The sequence below is a fragment of the Lagenorhynchus albirostris genome, chromosome 7 (genome assembly GCF_949774975.1).
Source record: "Lagenorhynchus albirostris chromosome 7, mLagAlb1.1, whole genome shotgun sequence".
NCBI classification, from domain to species: domain Eukaryota; kingdom Metazoa; phylum Chordata; class Mammalia; order Artiodactyla; family Delphinidae; genus Lagenorhynchus; species Lagenorhynchus albirostris.
Window position 1 is genome coordinate 66778590 of NC_083101.1, and position 15953 is coordinate 66794542.

Sequence of the window (15953 nt, forward strand, 5' to 3'; positions counted from 1 at the left end):
TCTTGTTAGTTACCAAGAAAATGCTTAGCAATGATTTTTAGCAATATAGACAGTTACGGAAAGCAAGTTAAATTTTTTAAAGAACTTTCGTACATTAAACTATCCTCTGATGTTGCAGATTCGTATCTATTGATTACCGCTAACCCAAGTAGACTCTCTCCCGGAAAACAGGATTTTTCTTTCTTTTTTTTTTTTTTTTTGGTATGTGGGCCTCTCACTGTCGTGGCCTCTCCCGTTGCAGAGCACAGGCTCCGGACGCGCAGGCTCAGCGGCCATGGCTCACGGGCCCAGCCGCTCCGCAGCATGTGGGATCTTCCCAGACTGGGGCACGAACCCATGTCCCCTACATCGGCATGCAGACTCTCAACCACTGTGCCACCAGGGAAGCCTGGAAAACAGGATTTTTATTGAGTATGGGAATCAAGGGACCTGGGTTTCAGTCCTATGTCTGGTATGACCTGGCTGTCTGACCATAACGTATCTGTTTATCTCAACCCCACGTCGTCCTCAGTGCTCCCCACCCCTGCTCCTCTCCCTACCCTCCAGCACACACAGGTACCCATGGGATGATGTAGTCCCAACAAAAACACAGTTTTACTCCTGCAGTGCTTCTATTCTGAGGGGTGACCAGACTCCCTCCTTCCTGCAACGTCACCTCAAATTAGAATTGGAATCCCTTATTTTGCCAGAAAAACCCCAACCCCCCCAAAGAAAAGAACATACTGCATGCCCTCATGAATGTATTCACGTTCCTCTCACATTCTCCTACTTAACCTCTACTTGCTAACTCCATGAACTGCTATAACACAGAACTCTGGCTACGTGAGTTGATTTGATAAGAAAACTTAAAGAGGTCACTTCTGAAAAATGGGTTCTCAGTATAGCATTGCATTCTGAAATGTAAATCTCCAGTTCATCTTTAACTGGTAACGAGTGCCCGCAAGAACACCATTTTGCTCTTTAAAGTTCCTCATCTGGGTCGATGCCGTATGTATTAATGGCCTTCAAGCCTTTATTTGGCCTGGATTTTGGGAAGTGTCTGTGTCTTCCTTCTACCACAAGTTAGTCCTGGGTAGACATATTTTGGAAGTCTCAACCTTACAGTCACCACGTCTGTGATGTCACTGTGTTACTTTTAGGTAACAGAGTCACGTGGTGGTTCTTATAGAGTAACGACACTAATCCTTTGCATTGGTGAAGTGCTTTACAGTCAACAAAGCACCTACTCAGTCATCTTATATAATCTTCATAACTGTCCTGTGACAGTTATGAATTATGTCATGAATTATGACAGCTTTGAATTATCCACATGTCAGAAAACTTGGGAGGTAAAATGATTTGCCCAAGGTTATCAACCTAGAAAATAACACAAAATGCCCATCACCTTATGGATGGACAAAGAAAATAGGGTATATTTATCCAATGAAATATTATGCAACCATAAAAGGAAGGAGGTACTAATACCTGCCACACAGGGATGAACCTTGAAAACGTGATGCTAACTGAAAGAAGCCAGAAACAAAAGACCACGTCATTATATAATTCCATTTCTATGAAATATCCAAAACAGATATTTCCATAGAGACAGAAAGTAGATTAGTGGCTGCCAGGGGGTGGGGCCTTGAATGGAGTTGAGGCTGACTGCTAATGTGTACCAGATTTCTTTTTGGTGTGATGAAACTGTTCAAAAATTAGATTATGGTGATGATCACACAGCTCTGTAAATATACTAACAGTCATTGAATTGTATATTTTAAATGAGTGAATTTTGTGGCATGCAAATTATATCACACTAAAGTTGTTAAAATTTTTAATTCATTTTTCTTTTCCCTACACCCCAGAGCTTTAGGGAAGTGACTTTAGGAAGTGTCTTCTTGATACATATTTGGCTTCACATTTCCCTGTCATGAAAAGAGATGCCCAGCCTCTTCTTAAGTCAGTCCCTTCCAAATATTCCTCCATCTCTTCTCTCGTGTCCCAATTGAACAAATAAGAGGACAGCCTTCTCAGGGTCCCTGTGTCCACCACTCCCTAGCGGACATTAGCACATCAGTAAGCCTGAGAAGAATTAAAAAGACAGTATTCTTTCTTGTGTCCTTTCCATAGTTTATTTTTTGGCATATTTTTATCAGAGCTTTGCAATCAGTCAACTCATTCAAGAGCAAGTCTCCCACATGGTTGGTTGAAAAGCACTGGGCGGAAACTTGAAAGGAAAGGAAGCCAGTAGTGCCAGTTTGGAGTGCTGGAATTGTATTTAGACCCTGTCCCCAATTTAATGTATAACTCTGAGCAACTCTAAGCCTGGAGGAATGCCAAATACTTCCCACATATATGTTTGTGTTTATATAAGTGTTTGTGTGTGTGTGAGAAATATAACTATTGGTACAGAATTGACTGAGGCAATAGGAAATGGGACAGTGAAGTGAGTAGTTTCTTTCCACACCTTAAAAGCGTATTGGGAAAGAAGGGGGCAAATTAACTCTTAGATGATGTGGGATGCAGTGACATTACTCTGAACACATGCTCTAGCTGTTGCAGCAGGCTTGCCTGTGAAATATACCCTGCAGGGGCAGAGGACACTCGAAGTTCTAATAGTAGAAATAACGGGTAAAAAGCAAACCAGGAATTTGTATGATTGTCGGGGAGGGGAGCTTCCTCCACGTCTCCTTCTCCAACTTCAGCATGAGCCTACCAGGTGTGAATCTCCACAGTCGGCTGCAGTGCAGGCAGCAGACCTTGAAGCTTGAGGTAGAAGCAGAGTGGTGCACCCGTCAGGGCTTAGTCTTCTTAGGTGGTGACGAGATGCTTAGCATTCAGGAAATTCTGCCCAGATTATAAATGAAATCTGTATCTGTATCTGCCTTGTCACTAAGGTGCTTTTAACATTTTTGGTTCAGATGATGGAATTTCTGTAGGTATGAGTTATCAAACTTGATATCTCAGACAGGGATCCATCTTTCTGAGTTTTGTGTTATTCTGTGTTCCCAATTGAATCCCTCTATTAGCACGTCAGTGATTTTTCTGTATAAGGTGGTGTCTCTTTATTGAATGCCAAGTGGTTGTCCATCCACTTTCATGACTATCTCTGAGGTCTCTTCATATCTTCTCTTTATTGTTATTTAAGGTAAGGCTTACTACAGCTAAGAGCATGGTGCTAGCTTTCTTTGGCTTAGGAAGAAAGGAGGATTTTTCTCAGGATAGAGCTTGGCTGCCACATTTGGTGATGTAAAATGCTATATAGAGAGCTGAGTGTGGATGCGTGAAATACTTGCAGGAAGTCTCTCAAGTGTCTTCAAATACCCATTGGCTTGCAGTTTGTCCTTGATGTTTGCTTTCTGCAAAGGTGAGGTACCTACCTTGAATGGATGGATGGAGGCTGTCCAAGCGTTAGTGATAGAAATGGAGCATATTCTGAGCTGCCTGCCCTGCAGCTGAGACCCAGCAACTGTCAGTTACTCTACTTTTTATGGGCATCTCCTACTAAAGATGATTTATTGTCTTTTTTTTTTTTAATTTTAGAAGGAGATTTGCATCAAAATAACTCTAATCTGAGAATCTGGGGGTGGGAAGGGGGAGAGTTCCATAGCATTTTCTCTTCAAACACTTTGCGTGGTATTTTCTCTTCTCCTTCCTTTCCCAATTGTTATCTACCTTTGATGTACTATAAACAGCACTCCAGCAGGTAGAAATTGCATCAGTTAGGGTTCTTCGGAGAAACAGAAACAGTAAGATATGGGGGCAGAATTTCTTCTTCCTCCAGGGAACCTCACTTTTGTTCTTAAGGCCTTTCAGTTGGTTGGATGCAACCCACCCACATTTTCAAGGATAATCTTATTTAGTTAAACTCAACTGATTGTGGAATTAACACATCTACAGAATATCTTCATAGCAACAGCTAGATTAGTGTTTGATTGAATAACCGGGTACTATAGCCTAGCTAAATTGACTCATCAAATTAACCATAATACAAATAGACATCAAATTTTAAATTGGAAGACATCTTAGAACTCTCCTGGTTATCTAACCACACCCTACCCCTGCCCCATTTCGTGGATGAGGAAACAGAGGTCCAGGGAAGTTTGTGATTTCAGTTCACACACACACAAAAGGGCTTCCCAGCAGTTTCTCTTAACAATTGAAGGTCTGGTACTGCTTCCCCTTGCCTTATCGGCTGAGTCATCAGGCATTAGGTTCTAGGCTATTCATTAACCAGGACTGAAATCCCAAATGAACTACTGGTACCTTTTTTTTCTCCTTTTGAATTCTCCTTTTTTTCTCAAGGGATTTTATGACTGAGCTTTAAATAGAATTAAAAAAAATACCGTGTGACATAATTCTAGCCCCAAGTCTTCGTGTCTATTTTTAGCAGACACTGTCTTTTTATGTTTTGTTCATTTTGGGTGGCTTATTGCAGTAGACTATGAAAATGTGTATTTTTTTCCCCTATTGCCAGGGATGGGAAACTTTATGGAAATACTCTCCCACTCTGTGAATCCCCCTTGCTAAATTACCCCTTATCTGATGAGGAACTAGATTATTTGGGGGAGTTGAAAAATACAGAAGTGGTTATTGGTTTTTTATTCTGCACATTTTATATACTTAAAACTTTTTTTTTCTTTCTGAAGGACAGAAATAGGATCACTTGTGAATGAAACTGTAGGTGATAGTATAAACTATGTTTCCAGGGAGGGACTGAAACTTGCATGATACCTCTCCTACCAACTCCCTTTGAGGGGTGTGTGTAAGTAATTAGCCACATAGTCCATGGGAGGTTCTCACTTTAGGGAAACAGGGCTTAGAAAGTTACTGCTTTTAACTCCAGTGAACCACACCAGAAGCTCAGAGAACATCATGTAAATTAATTTCTGCATTTTCTATATAGTATTTGACAAGAAGCAAGATAGGCTGAAAGCTAGGGGAAAGGCCAAAAGCTTAGCTCACCTAAACTCACGTTAAAGTTTGTGACTCCAGACATTCCAAGAAAATCATTCGCCATTCTATTGAATTCTTGGGGCGGGGGCGGGGGGGGGATCACTAGTTTTTAGATTTTTAGGAACCTTTCTATTTTTCTTCAATATAGTGAGAAATAGCACAGTTAGCTCGATTAACTCAATTTAGATAGATGAAAATGCCTTTACTCATTTTCTAAGAAAGAATACAACATTTCTTGACGGGAAAAATAAATATATATTTTTTGAAATTCACTTTCAAAATATCATGGCATTTAAGCATTCCAATTTAATGACAGCTAAGAAAAACTAGTGTGAAACCTATATCCCATAAAGTGTTATCCACCCTGCCTTTCATACATGGAAATACCACCATCTGGAAAAACAAGATCTACTTGTATTTAGCCAGATACCAAGAAAATACTGCTGTAATTTTGACTTTTCTGTTTCCTTCTGAATATTGGGTATGTCATCAAGTATTACCGTTTAATTTTTAGGACCTAACCAATGAATAATAATTAAAGAACTTTCATTAAGATTCAGAGTATGGGCTTCTTTTATTTATTATCATAGGTGATGCCTTTCTACAAATATTGGGAAAACAATATTTTGAATTTTCTGTTTTTTTGCCTGTTGACAGCGAAGAAGATATGACACTTTACAGGGGAGGTAAGAGTCTCAGAAAGAAGACTGAGAACCAGTGCTCACTCATAGTGAAGGGTCCTCCTTCAATTTATTTTTGTCTTAGAATAATTCATTGAGATACATTTTTTCTTCAACTGATAATTGTCTGCTCTGCAAACACTGTGTTAGGTGCTGCAGTCTCAGATGTTTTCAGACAAAGAAGCATGTGACATGATTCCCACCTTTTGCATCCTACAATAAGACGAGCAGAAGTTCTCAGCAATTTTACTCATCAAGTAGCTAGTTCCAGGGAGTCCAGCAGATGATGTGTTTCATTAAGAGTTCACAGGAAATCTAGTAACTTCCATCTAGGGCAATCAAGATGAAGATGGAGAAGGTGAAATCTGGGTGAACAACTTAGAGAATTGGTAGGATTTGAAAATAAGAAAAGAGAAATAGATCCAGATACAAGGCAGAAGGAATTAACACAGCATATTTGGTGGATGCTAAGGAAACCTGGCTTTGTATAATGAATGATGAGACAAAGCTAAACAAAAACAGGGACATTAGGCAGTAAATAACTTTGCAGTAAATAACTTTGCAGGGACATTAGGCAGTGACGTATGAATCAATTTGGTCTTAAGTCTATTGAATTTCACTGATGTGATTTTCAAGGAGGCCTTTCTAAAAAGTAGCTGGAGATATGGTAGTTGGATCTTCAGTGTTTGATTGAAATGCAATGCAGGGAAGAATCAGAGCTGCCACTAGAGAATGGAGTGTCTTTTGCCTGGAGTTGACAGTTAATGTGGGAGAGGATGAGTCATTGTTGGAACGCGGGAGGCATCCTTTGGGCTGGGAACAGTGGTCATTTATTTAAGCTGTCTCCTGCTGCTGATTCCCTTGACATTTTTCTTATTTGGCATATAGAAAAAAATAGCATGAGACAACACTACTGCAGACTCAGAATTAAGACAATTTAAAACGTGAGTTGATTATATTATTTATTTTCTTTTTTTGAAGAGAAAAACTATCCCTGAGTGAGGTAATCAGTCTTGTTTGCCTTACTTTATGCCTCCTTTCAGTCATCTTAACATTAACATTTACAAAACTACACTGTACTTCAGTCCACAAATCTTTCCTGAGTATGTGTTGTGAGGAATACAATGAAGAATAAGAAGAAGGTGAGATTTTTGGTTTGGTTGGAATACAGAATATATGGAGAGTGTAATAGAAAATAAGATTAAAAGTATAAGCTCTCAGGCCTTCCCTGGTGGCGCAGTGGTTGAGAGTCCGCCTGCCGATGCAGGGGACACGGGTTCGTGCCCCGGTCCGGGAAGATCCCACATGCCGTGGAGCGGCTGGGCCCCGTGAGCCATGGCCGCTGAGCCTGCGCGTCCGGAGCCTGTGCTCCGCAACGGGAGAGGCCACAACAGTGAGAGGCCCGCGTACCGCAAAAAAAAAAGAAGAGTATAAGCTCTCAGTGTTGTGCTGCATGGGTACAATTGAAGATTTTGAACAGAAGAGTTGTTTTTAGACAGTACAGGTGGGCATATCGACTCATTTATACTGTTTTGTTTGATTCACATAACTTTTGCTGGTATTTATTTAAATAGGGGATCAATTTCTCAAAAAGCAAGCATATTAGCTAAAGTATACTAAACAGCATCGGAAATCATTCAATTCTATGAAATCTTGGTTTTAGGAACCACCTCACTGGAAAATAGTAGGGCAAAACTATTCTTAAATAAATGGTGCTAGGTGAGGAAAACAAAACTCATCGTTGGCCAAATGAGCTCAGAGAGCCTGTCTTCCTCACCGTGACTCTTATACACAAAGGCAATAGAAGTTTTAGTAACGTTATGTAAAGAACAGGAGGAGAAAATGTTTGGTATACTCCTTAGGAGCGAGAAGATTGTTATTTAACACATTGTTTAATTCAATGCCTTGATATGTTTAGATCCTTTGTGACTTGGGGAAAAAAATAGCCCAGAGAACAATGTGGATGTCATTTTGAATACTCTTCTTTTTCCGTGAATCTAATTAGATAAGAAAATTTATATCAACCAAATAATCAGACCAGGACCAGTATCTACCTGTTAGCTTCATTCAGTATATTTGGTGAACTGTTTATCTCAGAGCAGCTCAAATGTCAGCTTTTGTGGAGAATGGAAAGATTCATATTTTCTCTTTCTCCCTTCCTCTCTGTCTTCCTGCCTTCCCCTGCCTCCCCCTCAGTACTTAAGCCAAATAGTTAAAGCCAGTGGACTGATGAGTTGTCCTCCATGTGAGTTACCAGGACTAGTTCTAAATTACTAATGGCCAGTGTGATCCCATTTGATATAGAGCCAGCAATTGTGGTGCTAACCTGTTGATGGATGCAAAATGGGAGGAAATTAAAATTACTCTCAGTTGAGCAATATGGGATTGAAAGTATTATATAAGCCCTTGTGCTTTTGACGAAGGTCATATTTTATGACTTAGAGATGGCCAAAATGTGATTAACCCAAGGTTACCAGGATTCTCTAATGTTACCGTAAATGGAGACATTTCTCAGCTGCTTGGTTTTTGTGACAGTTTTGCAAATGAAAATTAAATATCTCATTCATGGGTCATGGGAGGGGTATATCTATAATGATCCTCTTCAACTAAAATGGGGCCTTGTGATATAGTGAGTTCCGTGACATCGAAAACAGACAGGTAGAACTGAGACAGTTGAGTCGGGGTTGTGTAGCTTATATTTCTTTATTGTGCAGGAGTTCACCAAGATTAGAGTTTCCCAGCCCAAATTTAACAGAAAACCACATACTTCAAGAATAAGACACAAGAGGGGCTTAAGTATGAGCTAAAACTGCCATCACTGAGCAAAGTGAAAGGGAGGGAATCAGTGTAAAACTCATAGTAAAATTGGTGATAGGGAAAATTCGATATTAATAACCTTTAAGTCCCCTTCTATCCCTTTTTCTATAACTTAAACCTCAACATGCAGGTTAAGTTACTGGCACTTGGAATTCCACTAGGAGGTTCTAAACTGAATCCTAAGGCCTTCCCGTCCCCATTTCTGGGTTGGTAAACATCTTTAAGAGAGTAGGTAAAGAAGCTGACTTCTGGGCCAGATCACAGTTGAGACAGGCTTTTTAGATTTGGTGATAGTGATGCTACACAAAACCTGGATCTGTGCAGACTGTTGAAATAGTTGATAGCCATCATCACCTAGGATACAGGTTAAGTGAGAGTGCTGATGTCAAGGACCGAAGCTTAAAGCAGTGAATCTAACTCTGGCCATCTGGCCCTTTGAATCTAAAGGAACTTCAGGCAGAAGTGGCCAGCACCACGGACAGCTCTTTAGTGCTGTGGTGCAAATGCAAAGCCACCTAGGGTTTACTTGGGAAAATTGCCTTCCAGGTCCTGGTTCCGCCTCTTCCTAGCTAAAGATCCCTACCATGGACAGGCAGTTTAATTTACTCAAGCCTCAGTTTTCTCATCTGCAACATAGGAATAATGTCTGCTCTACATAGTTCTTACGGTATGCATACTGGATGATAAATTACAAGTGAAAGTACCAGTTATACAAATTAAAGATGTGAATATTGTTTTTACTAACATTTCATTTTTAATCATTGACCTTTATCTGCCTAACATTGTATTATGTTAATGAAAATTGCTAGATTCTTCTCAAAGTATGAAACAACAGTTAAATAAACAGATGGGAAAGACCAGGGTATTTAATCAGATATACAGTTTACCGGTAAGAGAACAGAACTAGGATATATTGCATGTCTTGTAGGTTCACGCACCGGTTTTTATATTTACTATGCCATTTATTTTCATAACAACTCTGTGTACCATGGCAGTCCATTCCATGCCCTTCCATCATAGCATATTCCTCCTGTTAGTGCTGCTGAGGTGAAATCTGGGCCAGAGTGGTGACAGAATTCAGACTCTTGGTTTTTCCCAAGCGTGATCTCTTCTAAAGGTTTTCCTGATGGCAGAATGCAGGAGTTAAAGAAAGAGCGTGTAAGGACTATACCTCAGCCCCCTATAAGGGGATATCAGAGCTCCCACGGCCAGAAAGATGGAGCCACGTATCCCAGGACCCTTTTAGAAGGAGGTAACCCAAGCTCACTTGGATGACCCAAGTTGTTACTGAGGTTGCTGCAGGTCTGGCCATGGTGGGGATCCTCTGCAAAGACCCTCAACACAGTGGCTATTAAAGGAAATGGAAAATTCTACTTCAGTATCTGTGTATGATAACTTTATGTAGCACAGTGACATCTTAGTAAAAAGCATCTAACTACCTTTACGGTTATTTTAAGAGGAATGAAATTCTGGTGTCATTAGCATTTAATATTTCCTGTCTTTGATGAAATTTAAGTATCTTCCTTGTGATCCCTTCATAATTTTTATTAGACTTAATTTGAGTCTTTATTTCAAAACAGAATAGAATATCTAATCTTTTAATGAACATGAATTCTACATGTGGAAAATGACCATTGGCATATGTAAATTGATGAAAATAAAATGTATGATAATGGGAATTGATTGGGTAGCAAAGAAGTACCCTCAGCATCTTTCCACATAGTTTATCTTATGTATATAAGGATGTAGACAGCTCCAGGGAGATTTATAAGATCTGAAGATCAGCTAGGCTGATATTTTTCATACCAGTTTGATAGATGCTTGTGATTATCTGTTCAACAGCCCATTGAGGAATAGGTTGAAGATGTAGCAATTTTCTACCTAGGTAGCATTTTAGATCCATTATCAGAGGGAAATGATTATTGTATGATGCTGTTTTCCCTAGGAACTTTCAAAACGAAAACGTTAGTGATTTGATAGTTGTGTGATGATTTATATACTAGAAAGAGCACTAGGGTTGAAATCAGAAGATACAAGTTTGAATTCTTGCTTCAGTACCTACCAGATGCATGGATTTTGGTAAGTTGTTCATATCCGCTGAGCCAAAGCTGTCTCCTGTGAAAATGGGACGGCCCACCTACATCAGAGAATAGTTATGAGATTGTATTAGATGATGTTTGTCAAAGTGCTTAAAACTTGTGACACGTGTTTAAAAGAAATTTTATTTATAATTCCTTTTTTGGGTTATTTTCTACAGAAAGTGAGTGAGAAAGTTGGAGGAGCTGAAGGAACCAAGCTAGATGATGACTTCAAAGAGATGGAAAGGGTGAGTCTTCATCACTCAGAGTTCCCTTGACATAAAATTGCCCAGCATACTAAGTGGAGAAGAGAGAAAGGAAAGGGGAAACCGTTCTCCACTGGTACCTGAGAATACATTTTGTTATTCTTAAAAGTACTCTCCTTTTAGTGTATATTTTAAAACAGAAAATGTAAAGTATCTGGGTTTTTTTACTATCCTAAGAACAAAGCCTCCATGAAGGTGAAATGTCATAATGGATTTTATCATTACTTTTCCAAATAGGGGCAACATGGAGCTGGTGTTTGATTTGTGCTGGGGTGGGACGAAAAGAGGATAAGGTGGGGAATGATGTACCAAATGTTTTGGGGAGAGTTTGAGTCACTTTCTAGCTTTCGAGAACTTTCCTGAGGGGACTGTGCCAGCCAGAGGCAGCATGTGTAGTGAACACAGTGGTGAGCCGGTCTGACCTTGGCCTGAGCTCCACTTCTACTGCCTGTTGCACAAGTCAGCATATTGCTCTGAGCTTCTCCATTTTCATAAATGTAAAAGGAGAATACAAATGCGTTCTTCAGAGACTCTTATTAAGGATTAAAAATAATATAAATCATTTAACATTCTTCCTTAAAAGATAGCAGGTTCTCAACAAGTGAGAGGGGAGGTGGTGAACAAAATAAGCCTTTTTATTTTTCTTGTGACAGATGCCGTATTTTCTCTTTTACTTTTCTTTCACTTTGAGACTGTCCATAGGAAGAGATACATAGGCTTATGATGGAGGGTGGGTATTGCATTGTGCAATTAATTATTTTAGATTTTAAATTGTGGATGAGTAAAGGATCTGGGAATACAAACCCTGCACTTGAACAGAGAGGATGGCGAAAGCCTGTGATACCCAGAAACCACATTTTTACTTTCTGCCCCGTCTTTTTCAGTTTTTCTTCTGAAGAGTTCATTGATGAATACAACAAATTTTTGTTCTGTACCTCCTCTGAGACAGGCATGTAGGATATAGTAGTGAACAGGATAGATAAGATTTCTGACTGCATTAAATTCATAATCTAGTGGGGAAGACAGACATTGGACAAATACTGACCAGTGTGGCAAGGGTAACGAAACATGGCACTAGAGAAGCTTGGAACAGAGGAAACTCACCCACACAGGGTGGTCAGGGAAGACTTTCCTGATATTTAAGTGAGGATATAAAGGATGAGTAAGTTAGCAGAGCCTAGTGCGTTTCTAGTAAAGGAAACAGCAAGCAAGAGACAACCGGACAGGGACTTCTGTGGTGGTCCTGTGGCTAAGACTCCGTGCTCCCAATGCAGGGGGCCCAGGTTCAATCCGTGGTCAGGGAACTAGATCCCACGTGCCGCAGCTAAAGATCCCGATGCCGCAACTAAAAGATGCTGCAAGCTACAACTAAAGATCCCACATGCTGCAACGAAGACCCAGTGCAGCCAAATAAATAAATAAATATTAAAAAAGAGAGAGAGAGAGAGAGAACTGAATACATTTGAGTTCCTGAATAAAAGATGAGTTGCTGAGAGACAGGAGTCTTGTGAAATGAGACTGTTTAGTGTTTACCTAGCTGGTATTTCTGGCTGAGTTCTTGAGATGGACCTCCCCGATAGAATAGGGAGCCTCACTGATAGGAGATTTCATGAGTCTCCAGAACCCGACACACCTGCTCAGAATGACTTGGCTTTGACTCCTCTGCTCGCCATAGTGTCCTCATAGGACCACTCCCCTCTTTATGAGCAGCCCTGTGGGTCTGTTCATTTGCACCAATCTCTGTCTACACCCAGTCTTCCTTCGTCCGCCTTATCCTTTGACGTCTCCCTCCCATCCCCACCCTGGAGGGAGTGTATAATATTCCACGTGGCCAGTGCCCTGTCACTAATGACAGATTAGGCAGGTGTTTAGGAATTTAGGACTAAGGAATCAGAATTTGAGTCCTGCTTTCAGCCTCTGCCAGGACAAGAGGTAATAAGCTCGGTAGCCGACTGCCTAAACTGAGACAAACTAACTTTCTATTTCTTAAATGAGATTAAAAAGAATAAGAAATTTGGAGAACAGTGTTTATAACTGAACAACTAATTGAGCCTTTGAATCCATGCCGGTCTTGCAAAGTAATTGATATAAAAGAGGACCTTACAAACATTTCACTTCAGGCAGAGACCCACAGACGTCCCTCTGAGTCTGTTGGTAAGGTTTATTTCTCCTGTTTCCTAGAAAATAATGAGTTTCTGAAGCTTTTATTTCAAAATCTAGATATTACCGTAATAAGGTTTTGCTGGTTGAAGAACACACTTGTGATTTTGTATTTGGGTTTATAACGAAGTAAACTGAGAGATTTAGGTTTTAGTGAGGTGTGGAAATTGTTTATTCCGCTTCATCCCACACATCTTTTGCCTTATCTCTACTCATGTTAAATTCACATTAAAGGTAGAGGTTTCTGTGGTAATTGGAAAGCACATGCTTTAGATTTAGACTCCAAATATGTCTGTTTATATGTTTATTACACACAAAAACATTTTAGCTCAGTGTTCCCAAACCTGCAGAAGAATCACCTTTCCATGGTCAATTTCCTGTTCATCAAGCACTTAGAGCAGAGAGACCTTTGTTCACTGTGTTCTCGGAGGTGCAGTGAGACAACAAAATGAGATAAATTAGAGGTTTGCATCACACAGCACTACTGGGAGAGAGAAGTGGGTATTCCTAGAGGTTGCTTCCGTAATCAGCCATCGCATCCACTCTCCTGCTGAGATACAGTAAAGTTACCACGTGCATCTCTTAGCCCTTGTAGCCTTCCCGTCCTGGAGCTGACTGGGTGGACTCCTTCGGCTGTGTTGTGGCTGCAGGAACCCTGCCTGTAACCATTTCTGTCCTCCTCCTAAGTGCCTGCATGGAATTGTTTCTTTGTTCATTTTAAGTGGTATTTGTTGCTTACAAGCTTCCTCACAGACTAAATTTCTTACCGTGGTACAGACATTGTGTGCATTTTTTTTCTTTGAAAAGATGCAGATTTTTTTATCAAGAGAAAGCACTAGAATTTGAGGGACCTGGTTTCTTCGAAATTTACATCAGTTGCTGCAGTGATTGTGTGTGTGTGTGTGTGTGTGTGTGTGTGGTGTGGGTATGTTCATTAATTCACATGGAATATCTGTAAATGCGTCCATGTGGCAGGCATCCTGCTAGGCACCAGGAATATAAAGATGATTAAGGTACAGTTCCTGCCTACAGGAGCTTCCAGTTTTGATGGAAGAAATAAGACACATAGATTAGTGTCTTATGGGACAATGGTGCTTGATGCCTTGGGGAGTATTTTCATGGAAGACCTGACTCAGGTTGGGTAGACGAGTGGAGGCTTCCTAGAAGAAAGGGCACCTGAGCTAAATCCTGAAATTTTCTCTTGTTTCTGTGTATATGAGTGATGTAGAAAGAAGTCCAAGCCAAGGGGTACAGTGTCTCTTTTAGGAGCCTGAAAAGTATCATGGGAAATCCCTGCTGTTGAAACCAGGAGTCCTCAAGTTGAAAGCATGGCTGTAGACCATTTTAATGAGAATGGAGTTTTTCTGAAGGGGCAGCCTCAAGTTTTAAGGCAAGCAGATGTTGAGAAAGAATGGAAAGATTGTCATTCCTTATACGAGTGAGGGAATGTATTGTTTGCAGAGCAGCCTGTGGGGGAAGCGCTATAGGAGAATGTCCATGGTCATTATCTCCATATACTTAACTAGTCATTGGGTGGGGAGGAGCTAGATCCTTCTGTTTAAGCCCAAGTGGTAGGCTAGAATCAACGAGTAGAAGCTATGGGGAGATAGATTCAGACTCAACATAAGAAAGAAGTTTCTGTTGTCGGAGCTTTTTAAATAATAAAGAGCCTTGGGGATTACTGAATTCCCCATCACTGCCCACGTTTAAAGAGAGAGTAAACCCTCGGTTCCCACATTCTGTGTGAAGCACAATAGTTGTCATCTCCTTCGAGTTTTGTGGCAAGTAATTTGTTACTAATGTCATTTTTCATAATGTCAGTCTCACTTGGATTCTGGTGATCTATCCCAAATGGGAGAGAAAGGAGTAAAGTCCCAGCCAGCATGCTCAGAGTTTCACATATCCCCGAGTGCACCGTGAGCACCTGTCATATACGTGAATGTCTTCTTCATGGGTGTGGTGGTAAAAGAGAAGCTGTGGATTACGGTACTGAGACACTCACTTGCTGGTGTGGAACTGTAGGATGGGTGGGAGCCCCAAACAAGATGAGCTTTAAAGACATTTTTCTGCTGATCCTGAAATTTAGTGAAGACTAGCTTCTTCTCAGTTACGTGGTTGCAACGTGTTTCCAAGCCAATGTCATTGAAGGTAAATGCCTAAGAAGATTAACCAAAAAAATACATTGGGGCAGTCTCAGCCTAATGTGTTGTTTATTTTTGTTTTCAACACACAGTTCATTAATCAGGCTTTCCAAATACATAAGGTAACTGCTGTAAAGCAGAGCAGTCTGGGTACAGGTACATTAATTCTTCCATATCAGTAGGGAACTATTAAAACATCCCCTTATTGGACCAGCCTGTATCTCACTGCCAGACAGACTTTCCCAGGATACTGTTTTCATCGTGTCTCTGTGATTGTTTAGTTAGGTGTTCTCCTTTAGCTCCTGTCCTTTAAGTGGGTGTGCATTCATTCTTAATAGGTACATTTTCTTAATTTCAGTGACAGAAAAATTAAGAATTTGAAAGATTTTCGTGTTTCATATGACATTTTAACATCTCTTTTGCGTAACCACTGTAAGTTAGCCTATATTTAAGTGGGTGCTTAATTCATCTGTTTAGTATTGATCACTAAACCCGCAAACTGTGCTCCATTTTAAGATGTCCGTTTTATTTTTCTTAAACTCTGCTACTGTGTACCTGTGACAGCATCAGGTATAATGCAGTGTCTGATGTTGTGAAGTCATATCTTTCAGTCCTTTTGTTAGTCCACAAAGAATGCTGTGTTTTTCACCTGTGCTGCCTCCTGTGTTCAGGAAACAGTGACTGCTCCTTTTCCAGTGGGGAAGGGTAATGTTCAGATGCCTCAAAACAATAGCCCCATTCTAGTCAATCTGGTGCCTTTCAGTTCTCTTGTATCTTGTCTCTAAAGACCGAGACAGCTGGTGAAATGATGGGCATCCGTAGATTCAGCGTGGCATGCCTTTATGAAAGTAGAACCTTAGCACAGGGAGCAGCAAACTT

General features: G+C 40.4%; 1 protein-coding gene across 1 annotated transcript in view; it reads left to right on the forward strand.

The window, feature by feature from the left end:
• SH3GL2 (SH3 domain containing GRB2 like 2, endophilin A1) overlaps positions 1-15953 on the forward strand; it is a 201324-nt gene that overhangs the window by 126978 nt on the left and 58393 nt on the right. The window contains exon 2 of the mRNA XM_060153484.1: positions 10687-10755. Coding sequence (XP_060009467.1) covers positions 10687-10755 — 69 coding nt within the window. The remainder of the gene's footprint in view (positions 1-10686; positions 10756-15953) is intronic.